General features: G+C 42.9%; 1 protein-coding gene across 1 annotated transcript in view; it reads left to right on the forward strand.

Annotated features, from left to right (window-relative positions):
* Window positions 1–209: 209 nt before the first annotated feature.
* Window positions 210–26,797, forward strand: part of Frmpd3 (FERM and PDZ domain containing 3) — a 68,125-nt gene continuing 41,537 nt past the window's right edge. Inside the window, exons 1-5 of the mRNA XM_027933264.2 lie at window positions 210–357; window positions 4,107–4,209; window positions 7,100–7,145; window positions 20,950–21,054; window positions 25,014–25,121. Of these exons, the coding sequence (XP_027789065.2) occupies window positions 210–357; window positions 4,107–4,209; window positions 7,100–7,145; window positions 20,950–21,054; window positions 25,014–25,121 (510 nt within the window). The remainder of the gene's footprint in view (window positions 358–4,106; window positions 4,210–7,099; window positions 7,146–20,949; window positions 21,055–25,013; window positions 25,122–26,797) is intronic.

Raw genomic sequence — 26,797 nt, forward strand, 5'->3', positions numbered from 1 at the left:
TGACTTCTCCTTCCTAGCTTCCTCTTTCTCCAATCTGAAATATGAGGCTGTCATCACTTCTGTTGATTCCAGAGGATGTAGGAAATTAAGCTGTGACCTCCCAGGTGCCATGGCCAGAACCTTAACCAGTGTCTCACCCAGCTGGTTCTGAGGTTTAGTTCCCTTTGCATCTTCTTTTGCTCCCATCTTCCCCTTCCCCCAGTCATGTGATGCAGGAAGAGAGCGCAAATGATATGGAATGTGAGCAACTGCCAGCAGGGACGCTGCGACAAGTGACCATTCACCGAGACCCTATATATGGCTTTGGCTTCGTGGCCGGCAGTGAGAGGCCTGTGGTGGTTCAATCTGTGAGGCCAGGTAGGTGTCCCTCGTAGTGTCCCTCTAGCCCTAGCTCCTATCCCCCCACACCTAACTGTCTGCCCAGAGAGCACAGTGCCCAAGTACACTGTGTTCCTAAAGAATTCATGAAGAGTAGGTAAAGACTTGCCTACCAATAACAGTGTTTAAGACTGATTAGCCCAAACCATTGAGGTAGCTTGGAGCCTTAGAGGCTGTAGTTGATTGTTTCATAGGACATGGGTCTTAATAAAGCTTCCCTTTGCATAGTACATTCAAAGAAGAGCCACAATGCCTTGGATGACAAAGTGCCATTTATTCAATTCAACAAGTATTTATAGATCACCTACTCTAAGCCCAGAAATGTGGTAAGGAAGTACAAGACACAGTTCCTGTCCACAAGAATCTAATCATCAGGCTGTGGAGACTGGTAAAAACTCATGAAATAAGCTAGGCATGGTGGTACACATCTGTAATCCCAGTGACTGTGGAGGCTGAGGCAGGAGGATTGCAAGTTTGAGGCCGACATTAGCAACTTAGTGAGACCCTGTCTCAAAACAGAAAATAAAAAGGGCTGGGAAATTATCTTGGTGGTAAAGCACCCCTGGCTTCAATATCCACTATCACAAAGGAAAAAAGAAAAATACGTCAGCCACTAAAGACTGGAATTAGGATAGAGACCACAGATGGGATAGGAGGAGGGAGGAGAATGAAATCTCTGAATGCCACAGTAGCATAACAATAGCTACCATTGATTAAGCATCCGCTACTATGCACTTTACATCATCTTGTTTATTCCTCACAGCCAAGCCTACAAGATAAGTGATACGTTTCCCATTGTACAAATGAGGAAACCGAGGCACAAAGGAGGAGGAATGATGTGTCCAGGGCCACTGAGCTAGGAACCAGCAGAGCCAGTGTTTGCTCCAGGGTCTGTGTGATACCATGAGGGGGATACAGGGAATTGATAGGGACCATGTGGAAAGGAACAAGCAAAAGCTCCCCTAAACTGTGAATGATACAGGAAAAGGCTGAAGTACTGTTTTGTTACTGTTTTGTTCCAAATCTGCTATCATTGACAGAAGATAGACAGAAAGGAGCTTTATTCCTGACTTGCTGGGCCTGAGGCTTTAGATGTTTACAACAGTTTCTCACTCAGTCAAGAGAAGCAGCCAGAGTACAAACTGGTCTTGCAGAAATTTGATGAATTTTGCAATCCTCAAAGGAAAAGAAAAAGATTGTGTAAACCCTCTTCAACTAGATGCCACAGAGAAAAAAAAAATCAATTCAGGAGTTTGGGGCTGACCTAAGGCTCCCAAGTCAGTCCTGCTGTTTGACAGGAGAGTTTTGAATCTGATCAGAAATCAAATTTGTCCTCAGAAAGAAGGACCAGGTAAAACTTGGTAATGGACCACCAGGCACCCCTGCTTTAGCTTCAAAGGACACAGAATCATAATTTGTAGGGCCAAAGAAAGCTCCTAGGCCTAGAGAGGGTTAACTGCAAAAGGTATAAGATAAAGATGCAAGAGAAGCCAGGCATGATGACACACACCTGTAATTCCAGCAGCTTGGGAGGCTGAGGCAAGAGAATTGTGAGTTCCAAGCCAGCCTCAGCAACAGTGAGGCACTAAGCAACTCAGTGAGACTCTGTCTCTAAATAAAATACAAAAGAGGGCTGGGGATGTGGCTCAGTGGTCGAGTGCCCCTGAGTTCAATCCCTGGTAAACCCCCCAATCCCCAAAAAAAGATGAAGGAGGAGTTGGAGGGGTGAAGAGAAGACCCCAGGAGAGAGCCACAAAAAGCCGTGCAGTAAATGGCACAGCCCTATTAGAGATTCAGGCTGAACCATGTTGCAGCATCTGCTCAGGCAGCTGCCAAGTGGTTCAGTGTTTGAGGACATAAGAAAAGACAAAGAAGGATTCTACACAGGAGCAATTGCAATTGAGTAATCCAACAAACCATTCATGAAAGGATAGTAGATTGAATGTTACCAGTGCCATCACGGGCCCAGGCCTGCAGAGGAGGAAAAATTCCATGAGGACCTCTTCTGTAGTAAGGGAGTGATGGAGAGATGGAGGAAGGAGGGAGGGAAGGAAGGAATGCAATAAGTAGAGTGGCCTTCACCTAAAAGCCTCACATTTTTGACAGAAATAGATAAAAAGAATGAAATGAGTTGAAGAAATTGTCCCTTGAAAGGATATGATAACTGTCAAATTCTAACCAACATCAATTAACTGTTTGAAGGACTATACATTCATCATCTCATTTATCCTCCCAACATGCCTATGATGTGTAGGTACTGTTATTTTTCCATTTAGCAGAGAAGATAAGAGAAACTCAGAGACATTCACTGTCTCACCCAAGGTCATATAACTGGTGAATTAATTGCAGGTTCAGGATTCGAGGCCAGGTCTGTCTGGCAGCAAAGAGTTTGCTCTTCACCACCATGCTGTCCACTCCTGTTCTGGCAGGAGACTGTATTGGCCTAGAAAGTTCAGGGCAATTGCTGTCAGAGTTGTGACTCCTGCTGGCCATGATGGCTCAGCCTTCCTCACCACATAAGGCCCAGGCTCCAGAACCATTGAGCTGTCCTCAAGTGACATATTTGCTGTGTATGTTCATGTTTTCAGAATTTGGGCAGCACTCTTTTTTTGTAGAGAAATAGAGAAGTTAGGATCTGGTGTTTTAAAGTAGACATAAATAAGAGTTGAAGCTGGTTTAAACATTAAACATTTCTTTCTGGTTTGAGTCAGGGAAGATCTGACCTCTCATTCTCTGAGGCTGAAAAGCTTTTGTCCAAAAAGGTCTTTGCTGAACAGCAGAAGCAGCACAGCCTCATAGCACCCCTCTATCCCTACCCTTTCCCCTAACCAAGAAGTATATCTGTTGGGTGCAGTGACACATGCCTGCAATCCCAGTGACTTGGGAGGCTGAGGTAGGAGGATGACAAGTTTGAGGCTAGTCTTAGCAAATTAACAAGACCCTATCTCAAAAATAAAAAAAGGGATGGGACTGCAGCTCACTGGTAAAGCATGCCTGGGTTAAATCCCCAGTACCATACAAAAAGTATAGCTCTCAACTAGATCTACTTTCTTAAGCTCAGCAGTAGAGATGGGAAAGGGAGAAACCAAATAAAGTTTCAGCTGTCCAAGAGTCTGTGCATCAGACTCATTTATTGAACAGTAGCATCTTTCAATGTTAGAAAAGATTAAGCCTTTTAAGTCTTTCAGTCAACCCCTGTCTCCAAGCAAGTGAATACCTAAACCATTCCAAACCAGAAAGTATGAATAATATTCACGGGCTGGGGTTGTGGCTCAGTGGTAGAGCACTTGCCTAGCATGTGTGAGGCACTGGCACTATATAAAAATAAAACAAATAAAATAAAGGTATTGTGTTCATCTACAACTAAAAAATAATTTTTAAAAAGATTCAAAGAAGAAGTTTCTTCCCCCTCCTCCTGTCACCTGTAACATTGCCAGCAGTCTGAAAGTCTGTGTTCCTCTTTAGAACCAAGCCAGTAAAACACTAACCTTGTCTGAGTATGAGGTCTGGGCTTGGGACCTTTTGCTACCACACCATGCCCAATCAAAGGAAGCCCACTGGATTCTCTTTCATTTTTACTCTGTCCCCTCATTTTCCATATGCAGCTGCCAAGAGCATCATTTCCTGCAGGCCTTGCAAGTATCCCTCAGGCACTGTGGCTCTTGCCCAGACTTGTGCTTTCCCAGCAGTAGCTCGAAGCTCTCACGCCTCTCTCCTCTCCTCTGCAGGAGGCCCCTCTGAGGACAAGCTCCTGGCTGGTGACCAGATTGTGGCTATTAATGAGGAGGACGTGAGTGAAGCCCCCAGGGAGAGGTTCATAGAACTCATCAGGTAACAGGGGCCTCTGGGGCCTTGGCAGGAGCTGAGTAATATTCCCCACCCCTGCCCCACCAGAGGCCTAGGTCTACCACTATCCTCCCTGGCCCTGAAAGACGAGAGTTTCCAGGCAGAGCAGCCCCAAGCCAGGGCTCCTGTCTACCTAGAACTTCAGGGCACAGCCAGTCAGGGTTACCATAAGCCTCACACACTCTGGCTTAAACTTGCTGTGATGATATGAATAGGCACAAAGAAGAATCTCCTGCTACAGCCTCACCTCTACCCTCCCCAACTAATCTCCTCACCTGAGCCTCTTTATGCTGGGGTTACTGTGCAGTGGGACAGACAAAGTGAGTGTTGAGAGTAAGCAAGTCATTAAAGACATTATTCCCACCTCCTCACCCATCCCACAATCACACACACACACACACACACACACACACAGAGAGAGAGAGAGAGAGAGAGAGAGAGAGAGAATCAGACCCCTTCCCAATGGATTGAGAAATGGAATCTACTGTTGTAGATTCTGCATTCATTGTTTGTAACACCTTAATGTCCATCCTCCCCAGATAGGAGCAGGTAAGAGAGGACGGGAACATTCAGGGGACCTCCACCATCTGTAAATGGAGAGTAATAACATTGTCTTTGCCTGTCCCTCACCACTATACACATTCCACCCACATACTGTGCAAAATCCCCTTCCCCTCACTCACACCACATGTTCATACACTTCCATAGTTTGTTGATAAGGAATGGGAGGATTGAGATGAAGACTCTAAAGTCCATGTGTTAACCTTGGCTTTGGGGATGCTGGCTATCCTCAAATGGAACCATGTCCTCAATGTATTTTTCCCCCTCCCCAACTTGTATAGTCTGGCTCCAGCCCTGCCTCCATCTCCCTCAATCCTCCATCCCTGTTAATTCAGAGTATTTTCATTCTACTCATTTTTCTGAGAATTTCCAAAGCCCACTTGGTCCCAGAGCCCCTCCCTAGCTTTCAAAAGCAGACTTAGCATTCTGCATGTGGTATAGCACCCTCTTCTCAGCTCTAAAGGGGTTTGGAATGATCCATCCTGAAGTTCAGAACAGGTCTTCCTCAGCATTCTCCCTCCAGTTCAACATGTGTCTGGGCCCTGATGACCTTCAGTTTGCTTCTTCTCCAAGTTCAGTTGTCCATGCATTCTCCCACTCTTCACCCTCCACCCTCCACCACCACATTGAAATGGGGTGAATTCTTTTCACCCCTTCAGGATATACTGGAATTCTTTAAGCCTGATCTCCTGGAAGTAGACATCTCTGTACCTAGAACAAAGTAGCCTAATTTTTTTGAGGGATTCCAGGGCTCTTTCAGGATCAAAACAGAACTTACTCTTTTGATAACTTCAGGGACTGGTGGATCAATTAATTCATTCCATGAATAATTATTCTTGAGCATCTTTTATGTGCAAGGCACCAGTCTAGGCACTAAAGAAATAGCAGCAAGTAAGAGACAAAAATCCCTGGCTCATTGGAATTTATATTCTGGTGGAGACACACAGTTAACAGTGAACCTGATAAATAATTGTATACTGTATTAGAATTCAATAAATGTTATTGAAGAATAGAAAGTAGATTGGGCTAAAGAGGGTTGAGAGTGCTGGACACAAATTTACAGATTGGAACTTTAAGCAGCATGGCCAGTTTGGGCTTCATTGACAAGGTGTCATTTGAAGAAAGACTTGAAGGAGGTGAAGGTGTTGGAGAAAGCAAAGAGCCAGTAGAAAAAAAAATAAGGCAGGGATGTGTCTGGCCTGATTGAGGAAGAGGAGAGAGGCCAATGTGACTGGCATCAGCTAAGAAAGGGGAAGAGTTGTGGAAGATAAGTCCAGATTATAGAAAGTCTTATAAGCCATTGTAAATGAATGGGAAACACAACTTGCGTTATGCCCCTTCCCTATTCAAGATAGAGGATTTTCCTTGGCTTTTTCCTGGAAACTTCAAGACCTTGAGGCTGATTCATGCCTGGACTTTGCATGATGGAATATGAGAACTGTTCAGAGTCCTTAGGCAAGGGGCATAGGCATTTCTCAAATACCCAGCATCAAGGCTGTCTTAACTCTACTTCTTGAATGCCTTTATTCCCACAAACATTTGAACAAAGCCAACAAGGAAAGGAGGAAAGGAGAAGCTCCTTCAGGCAAACTATTTCCATTTCTTTTAGTTCTTTTACAGGATTATGGATTTCTGGGAGAGAATTTTCATACCTCACAGGCTCTTTGATCGCTGGTATAATTCTTGTCGGAAGAGTTTCAAATTTTTCATCCTTTGAATATTTGCTATCTGGAGAGAGTCTTGGCTTCCATCTGTTGCTCCCTGGCTCTCTTTTTTTTTTTTTTTTTTTTTTGCTCCCTCAATTAAAACAAATCTGCTGAATATGAGTCATGATGACCAAATGACCTCCTTTGGGTTTTTCCTTTGAGTTTCTCCTCCTGCTTAAATACCAAATTGCCAATAATCATCGTACATGGTTCCGAGGACCCAGTGGCTGGATGCCCTGTGCATTCCATAATTCAGGCCTTTAGTTTTCCTTGAGAATATTCTACTCTACAGATAAAATTGCTCCTAAAGTTTGGGGATTTCTACAGAGAGAATGTGAGAAGAAATATAAAAAAAAGACCTGAAAAATGTCAAGCCCAGAGGTAATGGTAATACCATCATCAGAGGCCTGCATGAACCAATATGGATGGTTTGTGTAAGCCTTCACAAATGATGAGAGGCAAGGCATCCATGCAGACGCTCAGATTACCCCCTGTCCTAAACTATATCCTTGAATGCAACCCAGGGGAAAATTCTGGTGTTGCTTTCTGTACTAGATGAATACCTAGTGCATGATACACTGCTCTCCTGTTCCCTCTTTTCTCTGTAGGAGCGCTAAGGAATTCATCGTTCTTACAGTTCTGCACACTCATCAGGTGAGTGAGCCTCTTTGCCATCTGTCCTTCTTCCTGACTGACAAGAGATGACCCCATATTAGAAAGCAACAGCATGGGAAGAGGGGGGATCAGAGATTAAGACCAACAAGGATGGTCCTAGGAGGCAAGGATGTAGAGTAAATTTAAAGAATATTTTATAGAGATCATGTCTACTCTAATATTGAAGGCTAAAGATTTTAAAGGGCTGTACAGGACTGTGTTCTCTCCCTTGTCCCCTACTTTACCCACTTAAACTGCCTACTTCCTCCATTCCAAATCTACTTCTACTTCTTTTTTGCTGTGTATCATACAAATGTATCTATCCAGTGTCCAACTCTCATAAAGTCCTGGCAGATGGTGGGTGGTAGTCTTATTCATGCATATGAGTATTTACTAAGCAACCTATGACATCTAAGATACAGCACCATATGTAAGGAGTTTCATATAAAATCCTGAGAGGTACAGTTAGACAAAGAGGTTCATCTTTGTCCTGGGACAGTCACTAACTGGCTGTGTGAGCTTGGGTGGGTCAGTTCCCTTTTCTAAACCCATTTTTTCATCTGTAAATTAAGAAGTTCATAGAACAGTATTTTTAATAAGAATACTTATTAAAAGTAAAAATCACCAGGTACAGTGGTGCACTTCTGTAATCCCAGCACGTTGGGAGGTTTGAGACAGGAGGCTCGCAAGTTCAGAGCCAGACTCAGCAACTGCAAGGTGCTAAGCAACTCAGTGAGACCCTGTCTCTAAATAAAATATAAAATAGGGGGACTAGAGATGTCAAGTGCCCCTGGGTTCAATCCCTGGTACCCCAATAAAAGTAAAAATCTTTTGAGCAGGGCACAGTGGTGTGTGTCTGCAGTCCCAGCTACTTGGGAAGCTGAAACAGGAGGATTTCTTGAGCCCAGGAATTCAAGGGCAACCTGGGCAGCATGGTGAGACTCCATCTCAAAAATTAAAAAAAAAAAAGAAATGAAGACAGAGCTGAGGGCACTTGTGTAATATGTGTGAGGCCCTGGTTTCAATCCCCATCACCACCAAAAAAAATAATAATTAATTACATTAAATATTAAAAGTAAATATATTTTTATTTCAGGTCTCTCTCCTCAAGTTGAATTCAGAAACCCCAGTGTCCATTACTAGGATCCGTCCTTATTGCAATCACACTTGAATGCACAAATCAAGTAGATGTAAAACTTCTACAAGCAAAACACATAGCCTTTATTCCACTTCCAGCCCATCTTTCCCCAGCACTAATAGCCCAACCCCTGGAGGAGGCTACACCTGAAGTGGACCTTGAGGGAGGGGAAGGAATTCCCTGACATGGAGTGAGGGGACAATTTTTCAGAGAGACAATATATCTGTGCAAAGCCAGCCATGTAGCACAGGTGTGAGGCCTGAGCTTAAGAGTCAGGGGGTCAAGGCTCAAATCAAGCCCAACAGTAAATGACTCACCCTGAGGCTCCCAGCCCTCTTCTGAGTCTGTGTGAACTTCACACACACACACACACACACACACACATATACACTCATGTATGTGATCATATATACATATATATGCTTACATATACTCTTATATACATGCAATAGACTCACATACACACACGTGCTTACATATACTTTCACTTACACACTTATACATTCACATTGTTGGACACATGCCCCTCACATATATACACCCACACATACAATGCTCCCAGGCAGGCAGGCCTCACTCAATTACATTCTCTGACTCCGACCAGAAGACCCCACCCTTCCTGGGTGTTATGAATAGTTCCCTTCTCACTTCATTGCATATGTGCAGTTGCCAAATGGTCAATAGGGAGTCAGTTCCCACTCCCCACAACCTCCTGTCTTGAAAATGGCCACCAAGAGCTGGGAGCAGTGGCGCACACCTATAATCCTAGTGGCTTGGGAGGCTGAAGCAAGAGTATCTCAAGTTCAAAGCCAGGCTCAGCACTGAGAAAGGCCCTAAACAACTCAGTGAGACCCTGTCTCTAAATAAAATATTAAAAAGGGCTAGGGCTGTGGCTCTCAGTGCCAAGTGCCCCTGGGTTCAATCTCTGGTACACCCCCCTAAAGAAACAGAAAATACCCATCAATGGTCCCCCAAAACATGCTTTTTGTATGGTTAGAATATATTAGACTGATCAGAGACACATTATAGGGTACTCTGTAGGTTAGTCAGGTTTTCTCAAATGTCACCTCTTTGCAGAAGCCTTCTTTGACTACCTTTTTTCTTTGGTATCAGGGATTGAACCCAGGGGCATTTAACCATTGAGCAATGTCCCCAGCCCTTTTTGTATTGTACTTAGAGACAGGGTCTTGCTGAACTGCTTAGGGCTTCTCTAAGTTGCTGAGACTTACTTTGAACTTGTGATCCTCCTGCCTCAGCCTCCCAAGCTACTGGGCAATTTGCCACAGTGCCCAGATTTGACTACTCTTTCTCTACTCTACTCTTTCTCTACTCTTTATCTCCTGATACTGCTTAACTTTTAATCATTGGTAAAATATTATATTTTTAATTTTTTATTTGAAATAATTGTGGATTCATAGAAAGTTGCAAATCTAGTACAGACATACAATGTATCCTTTAGCCTGTTGCTCCCAGTGGTTACATCTTCTATAACTATAGTGCAATATCAACATCAGGAAAATGACATCTTTTCAATGTGCATATATAGTTCAATGTGAATTATACACATGCATACACAATGTGTTTCAGATGTGTAGGTTTATGAATCCACCAACACAATCAAGATATTGGGCCAGCAACAAATACATGAAAAAATACTCATCATTAGGAATTAGGGAAATGCAAATCAAAACTACACTGAGATTTCATCTCACACCAGCCAGAATGGCAGTCATCAAGAATACAAGCAATACTAAGTGTTAGAGAAAAAGGAACAATTTTACACTGTTGGCAGAACTGAAATTAGTACAAACACTGTGGAAATAACTATGGTGGTTCCTCTAAAGACTAGGCATGAAACCACCATATGACCCAGCTATACCACTCCTTGGAATTCATCCTAAAGAATTAAAGTCAGCATACTATAACGATACATGCATACCCATGTTTATAGCAGCACAGTTCACAGCCAAATTATGGAACCAGCCTAGATGTCCATCAACGGATGAATGAATAAAGAAAATGTGGTACTGGGCATTGTGGTGTACACCTGTAATCCTAGCAACTGGGGAAGCTGAGGCAGGAGGATTGCAAGTTTGAGGCCAGCCTCAGACATTTAGTAAGACCCTGTCTAAAAAATCAAAAAGATAAAAAAGCTGGGGGTATAGCCCAGTGGTAGAGCACCCCTGTATTCAATCTCCAATACCAAAAAAAAAAAATGATACTGAAAAAGTTTGTCACCAAAAAGGTCCCTTATGTCATTCTTTTACTGCAATATCCATTTCCCCTACTCCCTCTGGAAATCCTTGTCAACCACTTCTGCAATGTTATCATTTCAAGACTATTGCACAAATGGAATAATGTAGTATAATATCCTGTTGATGTTTGGGGATTGGCTTTTTTCACTCAGCATAATGCCCTTAAGAGTCATCCAACTTGTCAATATTTTGTTCCTTTTATTGCAGTGTAGTATTCCATGGTGTGACTGTACCACAGTTTGCTTATCATCCACCCTTTGAAGGGCATCTAGACTATTTCTCTCTCTCTCTCTCTCTCTCTCTCTCTCTCTCTCTCTCTCTCTCTCTCTCTCTCTTCTCTCTCCTATTATGAATGAAGCTTCTAGAAACATTTGTGTGGGGGATGTTTTTGGGGGAGTGGTGTACTAGGGATTGAACTCAGGGGCACTCAACCACTGGGCTGCACGCCTAGCCCTATTTTGTATTTTTATTAGAGACAGGGTCTTGCTGAGGCTGGCTCTGAACTTGAGATCCTCCTGCCTTACCTCCTGAGCCGCTGGGATTACAGGTGTGCACCACCACGCCCAGCCCTGTGTATGGGATTTTTGTGAGCATAATTTTTCATTTCTCAAGAGCAGAATTTCTGGTTCATATAGTAAGTGTATGTTTAGTCTATCAAGGAACTTTAAGACTAATTTACATTCCCATGAAATGTTATATTTATATGTGTATTATCTATATCCCTCATTAGAATGTGAGCTCCACAAAGGACAGGGAATTTTTTTTTAATTATTATTGCTGTATCTCCTAGCACCTGAAACAGCACCTGGCACAGAGTAGCACTAATAAATGTAAGTTGAAGGAATGAAGGAAAACCAGCTTCCTAAAAAAAGCAACATAAACCCAAATGCCCAAACTTAGGTACAGAATAAAGAACCTAACACCCCCCATTTCCATCCAACTTTCCTATCCCAGTGCCTCCAACACTCCCTTGCACCTAGTTCTAATACTTCCACTTGTCCCATCTCATGGCCCCTTTGCCATGACCAGACTACTTTTCTTCTCTTCCTTGTACACTTTTTAGGTCTTCTGCCCTGCAGAGTTTTGTCCTTGCACTCTTCCACATTTCTTCTAATAACATCTGTTTCCTTTAAAATCTGGCTGGATACTCAAGTTTTCCAAATGGCTTTACCTGACTAACCCCAATGAGAGTTTCTCATTCATTCATTCATTCATCGTGAAATTGTTGAATACCTGCTATTCTGGATAGTCTTTTATTTCTTTTCGGGGTGGGGGGGCACCAGAGACTGAAACCAAGGGTGCTAAACTCCCAGCACTTTTTGTTTTGAGACAGAGTCTCACTAAGTTGCTTAGGGCTTCACCTTAGTTGCTGAGGCTGGCTTTGAACTTGTGATCCTCCTGCCTCAACCTCTGTTCTGGGCAATCTTATAGGCTGGGAATGTAGCAGTACTTGGGGCAGAGATGGTTGCTGCCCTATCAAAGTTTTCATTCTATTTCTTAGCCTTATGCTTAGCCCGGGAGTATAGAAGTGATCAAACACACACACACACACACACACACACACACACACACGCATGCATACACACACAGGTGATAGTCAAACCTTTAACAACCTGAGCTGGATTATGGTGGCACACACTCATAATCCCATCAACTCAGGAGGTTGGGGCAGGAGGATTACAAGATTGAGGCCAGCCTGGACAACTTAGTGATAACCTATCTCAAAGAAAAATTTTTTGAAAAAGGACTGGGGGTGTCACTCACCACCTTCATTTGATCATCATTATCAACAGATTCTGTGTTTGCAAATTTGCCTACTTGCTAAAATTTATATGTAACCTGCAAAATCAATAATCACAGCACCTTCCTTGTCCTTTGCAGACATGCACAGAGCATGAAAAATTTGAGTTGCCCAGTGCACACAGTTCCCAGCTAAAGTCAAACAAGACAACACCCAGCCTTCTTGAGTCAGCTTTCATATGGAGATGCCCAGAGGATGGAAACTGTAGGGGGCAGTGCAGGGTAGTGAGAAGCTCCCATTCTGGGCCAGTTGGACGGGGTTTGAATCCCCGCTCTGGTACCTGTGTGTGAGACAGCCACAGACAACTCACTCAATATTTGTGATCCTCATTTTCTGTTGTGAAACAAAGAAAAAAGAATCTACCAGGATAAGTTACCAGGCATGCCTGTAACACCAGCAATTCCAGAGGCTAAAATAGGAGGAGTGCCAGTTTGAGGCTAGCCTGGACAATTTAGTGAAACCTTGTCTCAAAAAAAAATAATAATAATAAAGGCTAAGGTTGTGACTCAGTAGTAGAGCACTTGCTTAGCATGTGCAAGACCCTGAGTTCCATTCCCAGTACCACATACATACACACAGAATACCAGGGTGAGTTGTTTGGGGATGGGGTAAGATTATACCCTATATGAAATCTGGAACAACAGTTCAGTATTTACTAATTCAGTGTACACAGTCACTGTATGGAACTATTGTGACTAACAAGACTTGACTGAGAATCTTGAATCTTCTCTCTCAAGGTTAGTGAAATTTTCTTGACAGCCCCCAACATGTTCATATTCCTGCATCACAGAAAATAGTACTGTGTCCACCACAGGCATTTTGCTCCTCATGGGTTTAAGAAGACTATTGCCTCTTACTGAACTCTTGCCATAAATAAGCTTGATTACCATTTCTTCCAGAAAACAGCCTCCTGATGTATCTAGGATGTGACCTAGGAATCAATGTTTGTAATAAGATCCACAGATGATTCTGATGACCAGTAGAATTTAATAAACACTGGACTAGATAATCTCTAAGGCTTCTTCCTGCTCCTATATTCCATAACTGATAATGGTCTAATACCTACTGCTGCATACAGTTGTAATGGTTCTTGGTCCTGGCTATTCATTAGAACCACCTGAGCAGCTCTTAAAACTATGGATACTCAGGCTCTAACCCTTACTAATTGAATCAGAATCTGAAAATGGGGCTCTTGAAAAGGTTCCCTCAAATGATTCTGATGTGAAATCTTTCATTTGACATTTTCCTTTTAACAGAGTGATTTGTACCATGGAAGATCACTGTGGGGCTATTTTCAGTGTCCTTTCCCAGGACTCCTCAACTCATACTACATAGGCACTTACTAAGCCTCTGTGTATCTACAAGTGTTCCTTAGTCTTTGAGTGACCAACTGTTTCCTGTGAGCGACTGAATATTTACAAGTCTTGGTACACTTAGGCCTTGGCCCATAGTAGGTCCTCAATAAATATTTTAAAATAGATAAACAAAATACTGGGTTGTCACCTAGAATGGCTCTGGTAAAGCAGGTCCAGACAGTCCCTTCAAAGGAAATCCTAGTTTTCTGATACTGAAAACTTAGCCTCTACCAAAAGAGCCTGAATCTCCAGTGCTTGGAGCCACTTGCCCAGGGGGAAATACAAAATAATGGAAACCACTACAGAAGAACTGGTTGTGCACAGAGCTTCTTGAGGTATAGTGTTTTTCACAGATGGTAGGTACTCAAACCATATTTGCTGAATTAATGAACTAATTTATTATTAATCTTAGCTATCAATTAATATATTTTATGTTGTGCTTACTGTGTGCTTAGTACTAGGGGGAGAAATGCTAATATAAAATATAATCTCTTCTTGTACAATCTGATGGGGGAGATAAGCTATATCAGTGTGGATTAATAGGGATACTGCAGGAAATCCAGGGAGGAGAATGGAGGGATTGGGGAAGGATTTAAGACCAAGGTAGAACCTGAACTAAGTTTTTAAAGAGAAATGGCATTTAGCTGGTCAAAAGGGACACTGGGAGCCAAGTGTGGTGATGCACATCTGTAATCCCAGAGACTTGGAGCCTCAGCAATTTAGTAAAATTTTGCCTCAAAAATAATAATAATAAAAAAATAAAAGTACTGGCCCAGCGTTCAATCCCCAGTACTGCAAAGGGTGGGGGTGGGAGGCTGTGAAAGATAAGGAGGGGAGGGGAACAGCATGAAGTGAATCCAGAAATGGGAATAAACCCACTGTGTGCACAAAACTGTAGGCAGAACCACCAAATGCAACAGAAGGTGATATTGGAGATAGGTGAAGGAGGAGGTTAGAGTGAAGTGTGGCTTATGGGAGGCCTTGGAAGTCGGGTTCATCTCCAGACAGTCCTGAGTAAAGGAAGAAAGGCTGCCTGGTACCCTCATCAATGGCCTGGTGAAACCATGACCGCCCTCCATTATCCTAGATGCCCACAATGGTTGCTATGGGAATTGATTGTAAGTAGGCTCAGGTGTCAAAGACAATGAGCCAGCAAAAAGGCAAAATCAAAAAACCATCAAAGCTTCAGGCAGGAACCTGAGTGCCAGCCATTTATAGTAATCAAAGTGGGGCTGTGGACCAACCTCTCCCAATCCCCACTACCTTCCCTATCCTCTGGTAACCACCATTTAGCTCTCTACTCTTTGAGATTAACTTTTTTAAATTTCACAGTTAGATAAGAGGAATATATTCTGCTGTTCTGTTCCACAGTAGGATGACTGTAGTTAATAATAATGTATAGTTCAAAAGAGCTAGAAGAGATTATCTTAAATGCTCTCATCACAAAGAAACGATAAAAGTTTGAGGTGGATTTGCTGATTCCCCTGATTTAATCATTATACAATGTATATATTATGGTTAGGATGTGAGGTATCCCCCAAAAGCTCATGCATGAAACAATGCAAGAAGGCTCAGAGGAGAAAGATTGGGTTGTGTGAGTCTTAACCCAATCACTGAATTAATCCTCTGATGGGGATTAACTGAAGTGGTAGGGTGTGGCTGGAGGAGGTAGGAATTAGGGCATGGCTTTGGGGTATATATTTGTATCTTGCAAGTGGAGACTCTCTGCTTCTTGATCACCATGCTGTGAGCTGCTTCCCTCTGCCACACTCTCTCACCATGATGCTTAGCCTCACCTCGAGCCCCAAGGAATGGAGACTGCTGTCTATGGATTGAGACCTCTGAAACTGTGAGCCCCTAAATAAACCTGTCCTGGTTGGATCCTTCAGTCACAGCAGTAAATAGCTGACTAAAACAAAACATGTTAAAACATCAAATTGTACCCCATAAATATGTACAATTATTATGTATTAATAAAAATAAAACTTTAAGAAAGTGGGTTCCTATCTTGCACAAAAAGGTTTGACCATATACCTGACTTTGGCCAAGATATGAATGATCACAGCTCTGAAATCTGTACTAATAGAGCCACCAAATTAAAAAAAAAAAATGGTCAAAGAATCACCAGCTGCTAAATTCATCCCTGAGGGAGAGGCAGGCTCTCTCTCCAATTCCTTATTCCACCTAGCTGCTGGCTTCATATTTGCTTCAAGGAGCTTGCAGTGGCCCCAGAGGTACTTAGCAATTCTACTCCTGTGTTTCAAGCCAAAATTCATTTTAGCCAGAAAGGGTGCCTGTTGCAAAATGAGACTCCCAGCTGCTTGGAGGAAAATAGGGTCAGTGAAGAGCTCAGATGTCCCAGCTTTAAGGCACTCAATTAATCTGTGCTTAATGGGTTAGGACATCTTCACCAATATAGATTCCTGGGCCCCACTCTCCCAGGGATTCTGCCTTTTTAAGTCTGATTTGGGCCTAGGCTTCTGTATTTTAACAAACACTCCCCAGTGATTCGATTCTTTGGGCAAGTTTTAGAAGCAGTGGATTAGCACATTACTAATAAGTTAGTGCAGGGGTCAGCAAACTTTTCATAAAGGGACATATGGTAAATATTTTTGACTTTTCAGACCAATGGAGGTAACCCCAAAGCAACCTCAGTCAATATATAAGTGAAGGTCACAGCCTGCCATGTTCCAACTACAGCTTTCTTTACAAAAACAGATAGTTGGGCAAGTTTTGGCCCATGCAGTCCAGCCATTTGCTGGGACCTGAAGTGTTTGTCACCCTTCCCTGATATCTCATTTGCATTTTGACCTGGGCTTTCCCAATTCTCAATATTTTAATTCAAAGGAGTGATCCTAGTATTAAGAATTTCAGGCTGCACAGCTGAGCTTTGACGATGCTTCAGGACAGGGAGACCTTTGGGAGCTGCCTTATGTCCCCCAGTAAGACAGGCCCCACCTGTGTGTCTAAGCATAAGGCTAGACATGACTCCGTGACATCTAGCAGAGACCGGCTGGCAATGTGTGAGTCACCATTAGCAATCGAGGCTGAAGACTGAGAATATGATGGTGTCTTAGAGACCAACAAGACAAGGGTCAATGAGGAATGAGGCATAAACAAGCTAAAAATAGCTCTGAAACAGACACCAGAAATTATTATAATCCCTGAAAATATTGGCAATTCCACTTCCTCCTTTGTGGTTTTGCTCCTGTAAATATCTGAATCTATCATTTTATAGTGATTGAAACAAAACATCTCCAGGACAGAATTTAATTTAGGATTTGGGGGAGGAAGAACAAAAATGTTGTTCCCCTCCACTGTGGGGGAATACATAAAAGGATACCAGTTGGGGTTCTTCATCTGTTCGAAATCATTAAATCAGACCAAGGTGCAACCAGAATCAGTGGATGAAAGATAAGGAATAGACTTCCAGCTTCAGCCTGCTGTGGGGAGACAAACACTAATCCAAGATTCAAGAACTCTGGGTTCTAGTTTCAGCTTTGCTCTTCAATTATTTTGGTACTTTGGATGAACCATACCTTCTTCCTAGGCCTCTGTTTCACATATAAAAATGAAGGGTAGGGTGCTGGGGCTGTAGCTCAGTAGTACAGTGCTTTTCCTCTACCACTGAAGATGAGGCCCTGGGTTTGATCCTCAGCACCACATAAAAATAAATAAATAAAATAAAGCCATTGTGTCCATCTACAACTAAAAAAAAAAAATTAGATGAAGAGTGTACTGCACGACCCATTCAGGTCTCTAGAGATGCCTTGCTCCACACTATGCCATGGAGCCATCTGATGGCAGATGATCACAGAGAAGCGAGAGGGTGGCTGTCAGGTACAACAAAGATTCCACCCACCAATTGTCTGTGGCACCTTGGTGGGAAGTCAGGTGACTGTGGAGATGGAGTCAAACAGCACTGGCTAAGCAGAACTACAGATATTTCTGTCTTGCCCCTTCCCTTTACTTCTGCATCAGCCTGCAGCCCCCACCCCGGATTTGAGCACCCGGTTGTGCAACACACAAAGGCATTTATTGACTCCATGAACAATCAATACTGTAATCACTCTCTACAACCATCTCCAGCCCTGGATTTCATTGCGCTATATCATCAGCTGCCAACAAATTGCCTCCATGGCTCAGGATATTTTAGCTCAGCAGTTCTCAGTCTTAGCTGCACCTTGACATCATCAGAAGCTTTAAAAAATAATACTGATGCTTTGGCCTCAACCCCAGCTGTTTGTTTGTTTGTTCTGGTACTGGCGATTGAACCCAACAGTGTTTAACCACTGAGTGAGATCCCTAGCCCCTTTTTATTTTTTATTTTGACACAGGGCCTCACTAAGTTGCTGAGCTGCCTTTGACCTTGCAATCCTCCTGCCTGAGCCTCTTGAGTCACTGGGATTACAGGCATGCACAACCAAGCAGCTCCCAGCCCTTTTTATTTTGAGACAGGGTATCACTAAGTTGCTTAGGGCCTTGCTCAATTTCTGAGGCTGGCCTCAAACTTGCAAACCTCCTGCCTCAGCCTCAGGGGTTGCTGGGATTACAGGTATGCGTTACTGTGCCTGGCCAACACCAGGACTTCTGATATAATTGGTCTGGGGTGGGACCTGGACCCTGGAAATTTTAAAAGTTCTAAGCATTTCTACTGTGCAGCCAGGACCAAGACTCACTGCTCAAGTTCCTGCTGGACTCAGGTAGAACAAGTGGCTTTTTGTAATCTGCCCTCTGTATGGAATGAGATTGCTGGTTCCGACCAGAGCTGGGCCAGAGGCCCATGACCAGATAAGGACCTTTGTTTCTGGTGTGTCTTTATCTTATGGCCCTGCCCTCCTATGGCTGATTTGGCAAATGAATCCCAACCACAGTGTAAATGGCATATAATAGCTTAATATATTGTCTTTCCAGCTGTCAGAGACCCTTGCAAGGGCCATAACAAAGAAATTCCTAATTGTAGGACTCACAGTGTCTCCATGGCAAGGCCCTTGGGGGAAGGGGTTTGAAGTGGCTCCAAACCTGATTTTCCCCTAGTCTTCATCTCAGTAAATGGAAACCCCATTCTTCTATCTACCCCATCAACATATGATCTTGGCTTAGTGTTCAAACTATATCCTGAAATAGCCCACTTTTCATCATCTCCATTATTAACCATCCCAGCCAAGCCGCCATCATATTTTAATTGTATTACAAATACAGTTACAGTATTGCAGTTTGACATGCCTAACTGGTCTTCCTACACTGTCACTGCCCACCCTTCCAAATACACACACTCTGTTTTCCACATGGAAGCCAGAGACATCTTTTAAAATGCACATCAGACACTGTCTGCTCAAAACTGGCCATTGGAGTGAAATCTGAAGTTCTCACCCGGGCTTATAAGACCCTACATGACCCAGCTCCCAGCTGCTTGTCTGAGCATGATCTCACTTATATGTGAGATCTGAAAACATCTCACTCATAGAAGCAGACCAGATGCTGGGGCAAAAGGAGGCAACAGAGAGATGCTGTTCAAATACGAAGTATCAGGAGCTCTCTTCACATTGAAGATCTATTTGAGATCTATTGCACAGCAGGGTGACTAGTTAATAATAATGTATTATAGGCTTCAAAATTGCTAAAGTAACACCCCTACCACTCCCATCCTCTCTTACACATTCTCTTGTGTAGTTCATTACCGTGCTTTAGTTTTCTTCATATAGTAGCACCCCCCATCTGCAGGGAATATGTTCCAAGACTCTCCTCAGTGGATACCCAGAACAGTGAATAGTACTGAACTATAAATATACTATTTTCCTATACATCTATGATAAGCTAAATTTATAAATTAGGCATTTTACAAGGTTAACAACAATAACTAATCATAGAACAAGTGTAACAATATATTTATAACATGTGAATTATTCCTGGAATTTTCCATTTAGTATTTTCAAATTGAGTTTGACCATGGGGAACTGAAGTGGCAGAAATTGAAACTATGGATAAGGGGAGACTACTATAGTCCTTATTTGCTACCTTCAAGACACTGTTCTTCATCTGTCTGGCCCTGATGGAATGGACACTCCATAAGGCCAGGAAGTTTTTGTTGTTGTTGTTCAGCAGTGTCTGGGATACATACATAGTAGGACCTTCCTAAATTTGTCAAATGAATAAATGTCCATAAAGACATGAGGATGCCCTTCCACATGTGTTTCCTGGCTGCTAGATTGTCTGGGATCTAAAAATCACCTTGGTATTCATGGTGCATTGGTTCCTAGACGCCCCCCCCCACCTCCCCACATGGATACCCAATCCTTGTGTGCTCAATTCCCTTATATAAAATTGCACAGTATTTTTATATAATCTACCCACATCCTCCTGTATACTTTAAATCATCTTTAGATTACTTATAACACCAAACACAATGTGTTTTATAAGTAGTTGTTATACTGTATTATTTAGGGAGTAAAGACAAGAAAAAGATCTGTAAATGTTCAGTATAAATGCAATTTTTTCAAATATTTTTGATCTGTGGTTGGTTGAATCCAAGGATGCAGAACCTGTGGATATGGAGGTCTGGCTGTAATTTCAAGTGTTTCTTGATCATACTTCCTGCTGAATTTTGGGGAGAGTTTTCTAGAACTACAGAACTTAGCTGATTCTTTGAGCATTTCTTACAAAATTGGATAAACAAAATGGTAGAACCCAGAAGTAGAAATCCAGGAGACCTGGGTTAAATCTCTCATATCTCTATTCCTGAGTAGTGTGGAAACTAGATGAGTCATTTTGGAGTGCTGAATCTCCTTTCTCCCACATCTAAAAAATATTTGTTATGCGCCTCCTTCCTAGGGGCAGGGCATAGCTGTGAAATGAATATGATCATTTCTGTAACTCCTTTGGGAAGCTTGTATTCAGATGTAATAAAATCCACCATTTAGGCATATCCCATATTAAGGAAACCAAATATATAAAAATTCAATATATGTTATTACTAAAGAATTTTTGCAAACTCCCCTAGGCTTAGAGCATTAATAATGGGATTCAATTTACCCAAATTTGGATTCATGCTCAGCTTTTGCACCACGCACCAATCACATAGAGAGATGATCCTTAGCAGATTCCTTGCACCTAGTAGGTAATCAATACTTATTTATTGATTTCATGATCAGTAAGGCAAAGTGCAACTGTACTAAAACATCTTAACTATGATGTGACAAAGTCAAGTTTCTCCCAGGGATGGAGAACTTACCAGCTCTCTGTGTTATTTTTCCAGTCCCCCAAATCTGCCTTCATCAGTGCTGCGAAGAAGGCCAAGCTGAGGTCCAATCCTGTGAAGGTCCGATTTTCTGAGCAGGTGGCAGTTGGAGAAATAGACGCAGTAAGTATAGTCTCAACTCCCTATTCTCAGCCCTTGGCCAGAATCATCTTGGCTGTCAAAGTCTCGCTCTGGGGCTCCTCTCAGTGGATGGCATTCAGAAGGGGTCGGAGCAGGAGGATCCTGGTGCTGTGAGTGAGTGGATAGTGAGTGGAAAGAAGTGTGTAGCATCCAGAGAGGCCCTAGGCATTGGAGAAGAATCATATTGATTCACTCAGGATGCTCTTGGTGCTCAGAGAAATTTCTGTCCCTAGTACAATAGCTTTCACTCAGAGCAAGTGCTCCATAAACATCTTTTGGCTACTTGATAGAAGCAGGAAGGAAGTAATGATTTTCTGAAGATCCAGAGAACAAGCAGCTGGTGAAATTGAGCTCTCTTCACATTGAAGTGCTCCTGCAACTCTACATCTTGACTGGAGAAGACTGTGGTGATGGGCAAATCTGCCAAGGGGAAATAATTCAGGCTCTTCTTAAATCACGAGGTTTTTATTAGGCACTTGCTGTGTTCCCAGCCCCACAAGGGATGCAAAGTAAATAACTGTTCCCTGCCACTGGATACCTCTCAGTAGTGTTGCGGGACAAGCAACTCAGTTGAGACAATAGAGAACCCATTGCTGGGCAGTAGCATATTGAAAAGCAGTAATATTTGACAGCCTATGCCATGCAGCTGCCAATCTGGGGGGTACTGGCCAGCCCACAGTGTTTCTCACTGCATTGTGATGTTTACAGGCAGTCAGCTGTCTGCTTCAGATGAGAAGAGGTGAATGGAGAGCAAAAAGATGTGTGTCCAGCCATCATGGATCCCGGCCAAAGTCCCCTAGGAATCTGTGGAAGTTGGTGACATCCCAGTGGATAGGGATAACTGGAGCTAGCAGGCTCTTGTATGCTTTTGTAGGCAGTGACAGGCTGAGCTGTCAGGGGCCCTTAGCATTTATGTACTGAGGCACAGCTGCAATTGTTGAGAGAAGACAGCAAGCCCAGAACAAGCAGGAAAATGAGCAGGAAAATAGGAGAATGCCAGGCGCTTCTATAAAGCCACTCAGAAGAAAGGATAGAGGACGCAGTTGTCTTCCATCTCCATTTCCCTGATATTCATCTCCAAACCTAGCACGTGCCCTCCTCTATCCCTGTATGAAAAAGGCTGGAAAAAACAACAGACCCCACTGGCAAGCTATTTGAAAATTGGTAGATGAGATCCATCTCAATCTTGGAAGAAAAGATTGAAGAGTAACAGGAGTTGGTTCACAGAGAGAAGAGGGAGAAGGGGGAGCTCCTGCAGATAGGGTGAAGCAGATCCTGAGGTCCAAGTCACCAAGGGGACATGTGTGTCTTGAATCCTTGGATACCCCAAGGACATATGACTTGAATCTGGAAAGTATGGACTATCCCTTGTCAACATTACAGAGGAATCAACTGAGGCCAGGACACCTAGTACAGAACTCCCTCAAAGATCTCCCTTCTCCTCCTTTTCTCTTCCTTCTCTCTTTTCCCTTCCTCTTTCCCTTCTCCACTGTCTTTCCTCCACTATGACTCCCTTCTCCATACCTCCCAGGTAGGCCACAGGCAGAATCAAGACCTCACTCCAGCGCAACCTGAATGCCCAATAGTAGCTACAACCAATCCAGAGTTAATTCTCTTTCTCCTGGACAGGCCACCAAGTGTGGTTTGAGACTCCTATCTGGAGAGGGACACACATCAGTCTTCTAGTTCTCTCTATGTTCAGGAAATCATGTAAAGTCATAACAATGCCCACTGCACCACTGCCACTGGTGTGGACCATAGCAGCCTGTTGGGACCTGGGTGAGTCCAAGTCCAGGTGACTCCGGGCTGTCCTATCATCCTTTTCCCCTTGTGTTCCAAGGCTTTATTAAGCAGCCAGAGCAAAAATAAATCCTGTGGGCGTTTCTTGTCAACTCTATTTTTAAGCAAAATCAATTAAGTAATTATCTGAGTCCAACCCAGTGTGCTAAATAAAACCTGCCACCGCTTAGCGTCATCAGCCTGGGGCTCCGGGGCCTCTGGGCTTGGCAGGAGAGAGTCATCTCAGGATCAGGGAGTCACACTTTTCCAACTTTATATCCCATCACCGCCCACCTTGGCTTGACCCCAGACACACTTGACTCTTGACTCCCACCACTGCCAGCCAGTACTCCAAGTCCAGAGAACTTATTTATTTCTGTGGAAATGCTTTGTCTGTGACCAATCACTGTTCTCATCTGCTTTCTCTAATAATCCACATCTACCATCTCCTTGAGAATCAAAACCCAATGCAGCTTATCTAGGAAACCTTAACCATATTATGCTATTGGTTTGGTTTGGTTTCATAAGGTATGTGAATGTTGGGTCACTATAACAATAGTGTAAGGCTGGACTCAAGTCCTCCATTTTTGCTGTCACCATCCTGGGGATTTAGCATAGGGATGATAGAGAGGAGAGGCTTAGTGAATGCCCTCTGAATCAAGAAGTCTGGCCATCTATTCAGCCTGTGAGTTTCTATAGAAAACTGATGATGCTGGCCCAGAGAAATGGTTGGATCCTCTTGATGAGTCTAATTATTCAAGTAAGCACCTACTGCTCATTCATTTAGCAGCCATTTGTTAAGAACCAAGTGTGTGTCAGGAACCCAGTTCAGTGTTGGAATTACAAAGATGAACAGACATGGTCATTGTACTCTGAGTTTACTGTTTGATTATGAAAGACAAATAGTCTTCAAAAATATGAGCACTTATTGGACTGGGGATGTGGCTCAGAGGTAAAGAATTTGCTTAGCATATGCAAGGCCATGGGTTCAATCCCCAGCACCACCACACACAAAAAATGAGCACTTATGGAATGATTGAATCAACTCCTAGCCCACTTCTAATTTCATATATATATATATATATATATATATATATATATATATATATATATGAATATACATACATATATTATGGTACATGTGGATTATTAGAGAAACCATGTGTGTGAGTGTGTGTGTGTGTGCAGACACTGAGAAAGGTGTGTATAGGTTGCTATAGGAACATATGGGGAGACAAGGTTCAAGTATATGATGATATTGGACCAAGTCTTTACAGAATACATATTTAAGGTGGGTTTTGAAGGATGAATAGGAGTTTGCAAAGAAGGAAAAGAGGAAAGCAGAATGAATAGCTTTTATTTAATGAATTTTTATTGAGAAATTAGCATGCACCACTCTATAAATAAAGAAAACACTGGACCAGGAAAACTGTCACTATTTAGTTATCAGGTGTTTGAAAAGGGGCCTTGCCAGTGGTTCTTATCAACATCAGTACTGCCCACCCTCCAAGAGCTTTGGAACCATATGGGGATGTTTTGTATCATCCCACTGACTTTTCATGCTATTGTCATTTCGTGTCTCAAGGTCAGAGTTGCTGAGTATCCTGTAGGAAGCAAGATAGTCCCTGAAGGACAAAGAATTATTAGAGATGAAGATATCAAGAATGGTAAGACATGACTCCAGAGAGGTAGGCAGGGGCCAGGTCAGAGAGGGATAAGGATGCCATACAAGGGCAGAAACAGTAGAGAAAAGGCACAGACTGAGAAGCAGTCTTGGCTTGTGAAGGACCTGGTGGAAATGGAGGTATAGGAGATAAGCTGAGGTGAGTGAGCTGGGCTCCAAAGGAAGCCTTCAGATTGTATACAGTGGTCTCAAATGGGCCAAGCACTGCCCAAAGCTGCCACACTTTGAATCACAGGAGAATGCAAGTACACTGTGATGTCATATGAGAAATGGACTTTTGATATTTTCCAATGTCTTTAGGGAATCTGGCTCTGTCTCCACATAACATTATTGTTGATCTTTTTTCTCTGTCTCTGCCCTGCCATCCCTTTGACTCTCTGTCTCCTTAACCTTCTGTCCCTTCCTTTCCATACCCTTCTCTGGCTTCCCCCTCATTGTAAATGAGCCTTCTCCTTGACTTTTCCTTGCCTGTTCATAGAAAATGATGAAGAAGGAAGCTCTCCTCCTCATCCCCAACGTCCTGAAGGTTTTCTTAGAGAACGGGCAGATCAAGTCATTCACATTTGATGGCCGGACCACTGTTAAGGTACCTTTAGAGTCTCCTCTCCTGGGTCAACATTGCCCTCTGCAGAGGACACACAGCTGTTTGTCTCGCATTCCTCTGAGACTGCACATGCTGCTACTGCTGGAGCAAGGTGGCCTTTGAGCTCCCGGTGCTTATGAACACAAAGCTGCAAAAATGTATAGTCTTCAGATATGGCTGATGGCAGAAATTTGCATGTTCAATTGTGGACTATAATTGTCAAAATGTGTGTGGGCACATGGGTACGCATCTGCTTGTCACCTGCTTTATGTTCATGTAACACAGGGTCATTCAGGACTCTTAGGAACTAAGGAGTGTGAAGATCATTAAGCCATTTATAAAGCAAAAGCAATTTATATTGATACAATAACACCTACACAAGTTTACACACAGAAATAAACAAATGAAGTCTCTTGGGAAATTAGCTGAGCCATGCTTTGCTTTTTAAATAACAACCACATCTTAAGCACCAAACCAAGATTTAAAAAGTCTGGCCACAACTGCTTTGGCTTTTTTTTTTTCCAGTTCTAGGGATCAAATCCAGGGCCTTGCATATGCTAGACAAGCACACTACCACTGAGCTACACCCTCAGTCCTGGCTGTTATTTACACAGGAAGAGCAATTAATAAAACTGTGATTGTTAACAGATCAGCCAGGTATCGGAAAGTCCTACTGATTCTCTTAGTGCCTAGGAGTATAAGCCATGATATGATTTGCCCCAAGGTTCACTCTACTATAGGACAGAAATATCTGTTCTGCTTCTTCCAGACTATTTCCAGAAAGAAAATATCATCCCCAGAATTAATATTTTAATGCAATCAATGCTGCCCAAACTGCTGGGTAGCTATAGCACTTACCCAGAAAACCTGCTTTGACCCATAGGTAACCTATGGTTCCCACACTGGAGCCAAGACAACCCTATAAATATAAAAGCCCCTGGGCTAGTAAATGTTTGCAAAAAAGAGATAACAGATGCCTGGAATGGGCCTTGCCAGTAGTTTTCCAGCAGGGTAAGAACTACACATTCCTAGAAAGCTTTTGGAAATGTCCAAGGGAGTTTTGTATTATCCCAATGATTTGTCATGCCACTAGTGTTTAGTGTCTGAAGGTCAGAGACACTAAATGTTCTGCAGGGGGAGGGGATAGTCCATGAATGATCAAGAAGTGTGTTTCTCAAAGTTCCAGTAGCATCTTGGGTACAATTTATAGTACTTAATCCATGTTAATTGAATCAAAGCTTTCTTTGGAAGGCTTAGGCCTAGGCAGGTCCCCCAGAGAATTAGGATCAAAATGTACTCCTTAGGGAGTCATGGAATGGTCTCTTAGCTCTTGAAGGTCTCAGGATATGGGAGGGACCAGTGAAACAGAACTAATTAGGTCAACCCTGGGTATCTGAATGTCCACTCCTCCAGATGTGGATATCTTATTGTGTCAAAATATTCCCTGGTGTTTGTTCATGGGTTGCTATGCACATTGTAGCTTGTCTCCACAGTGGAGTGTTTACCCCCTCTCTTTTCCCTTGGAGGCTTCTCAGAGTATTCTTCCCCCAGCATGTCACTGCTACCATGGCTTCTCCATAGCCCCAGCCTTCCAGGACAGCAGTGTTCTCCTCACTTGCAGTCTCACTCTGACTTCAGTAAGGGTGCACTGGCTATTCATTGGAACTTTGACAGGCTGC

The sequence above is a fragment of the Marmota flaviventris genome, chromosome X, assembly GCF_047511675.1.
Source record: "Marmota flaviventris isolate mMarFla1 chromosome X, mMarFla1.hap1, whole genome shotgun sequence".
In the NCBI taxonomy this organism is placed as follows: Eukaryota; Metazoa; Chordata; class Mammalia; order Rodentia; family Sciuridae; genus Marmota; species Marmota flaviventris.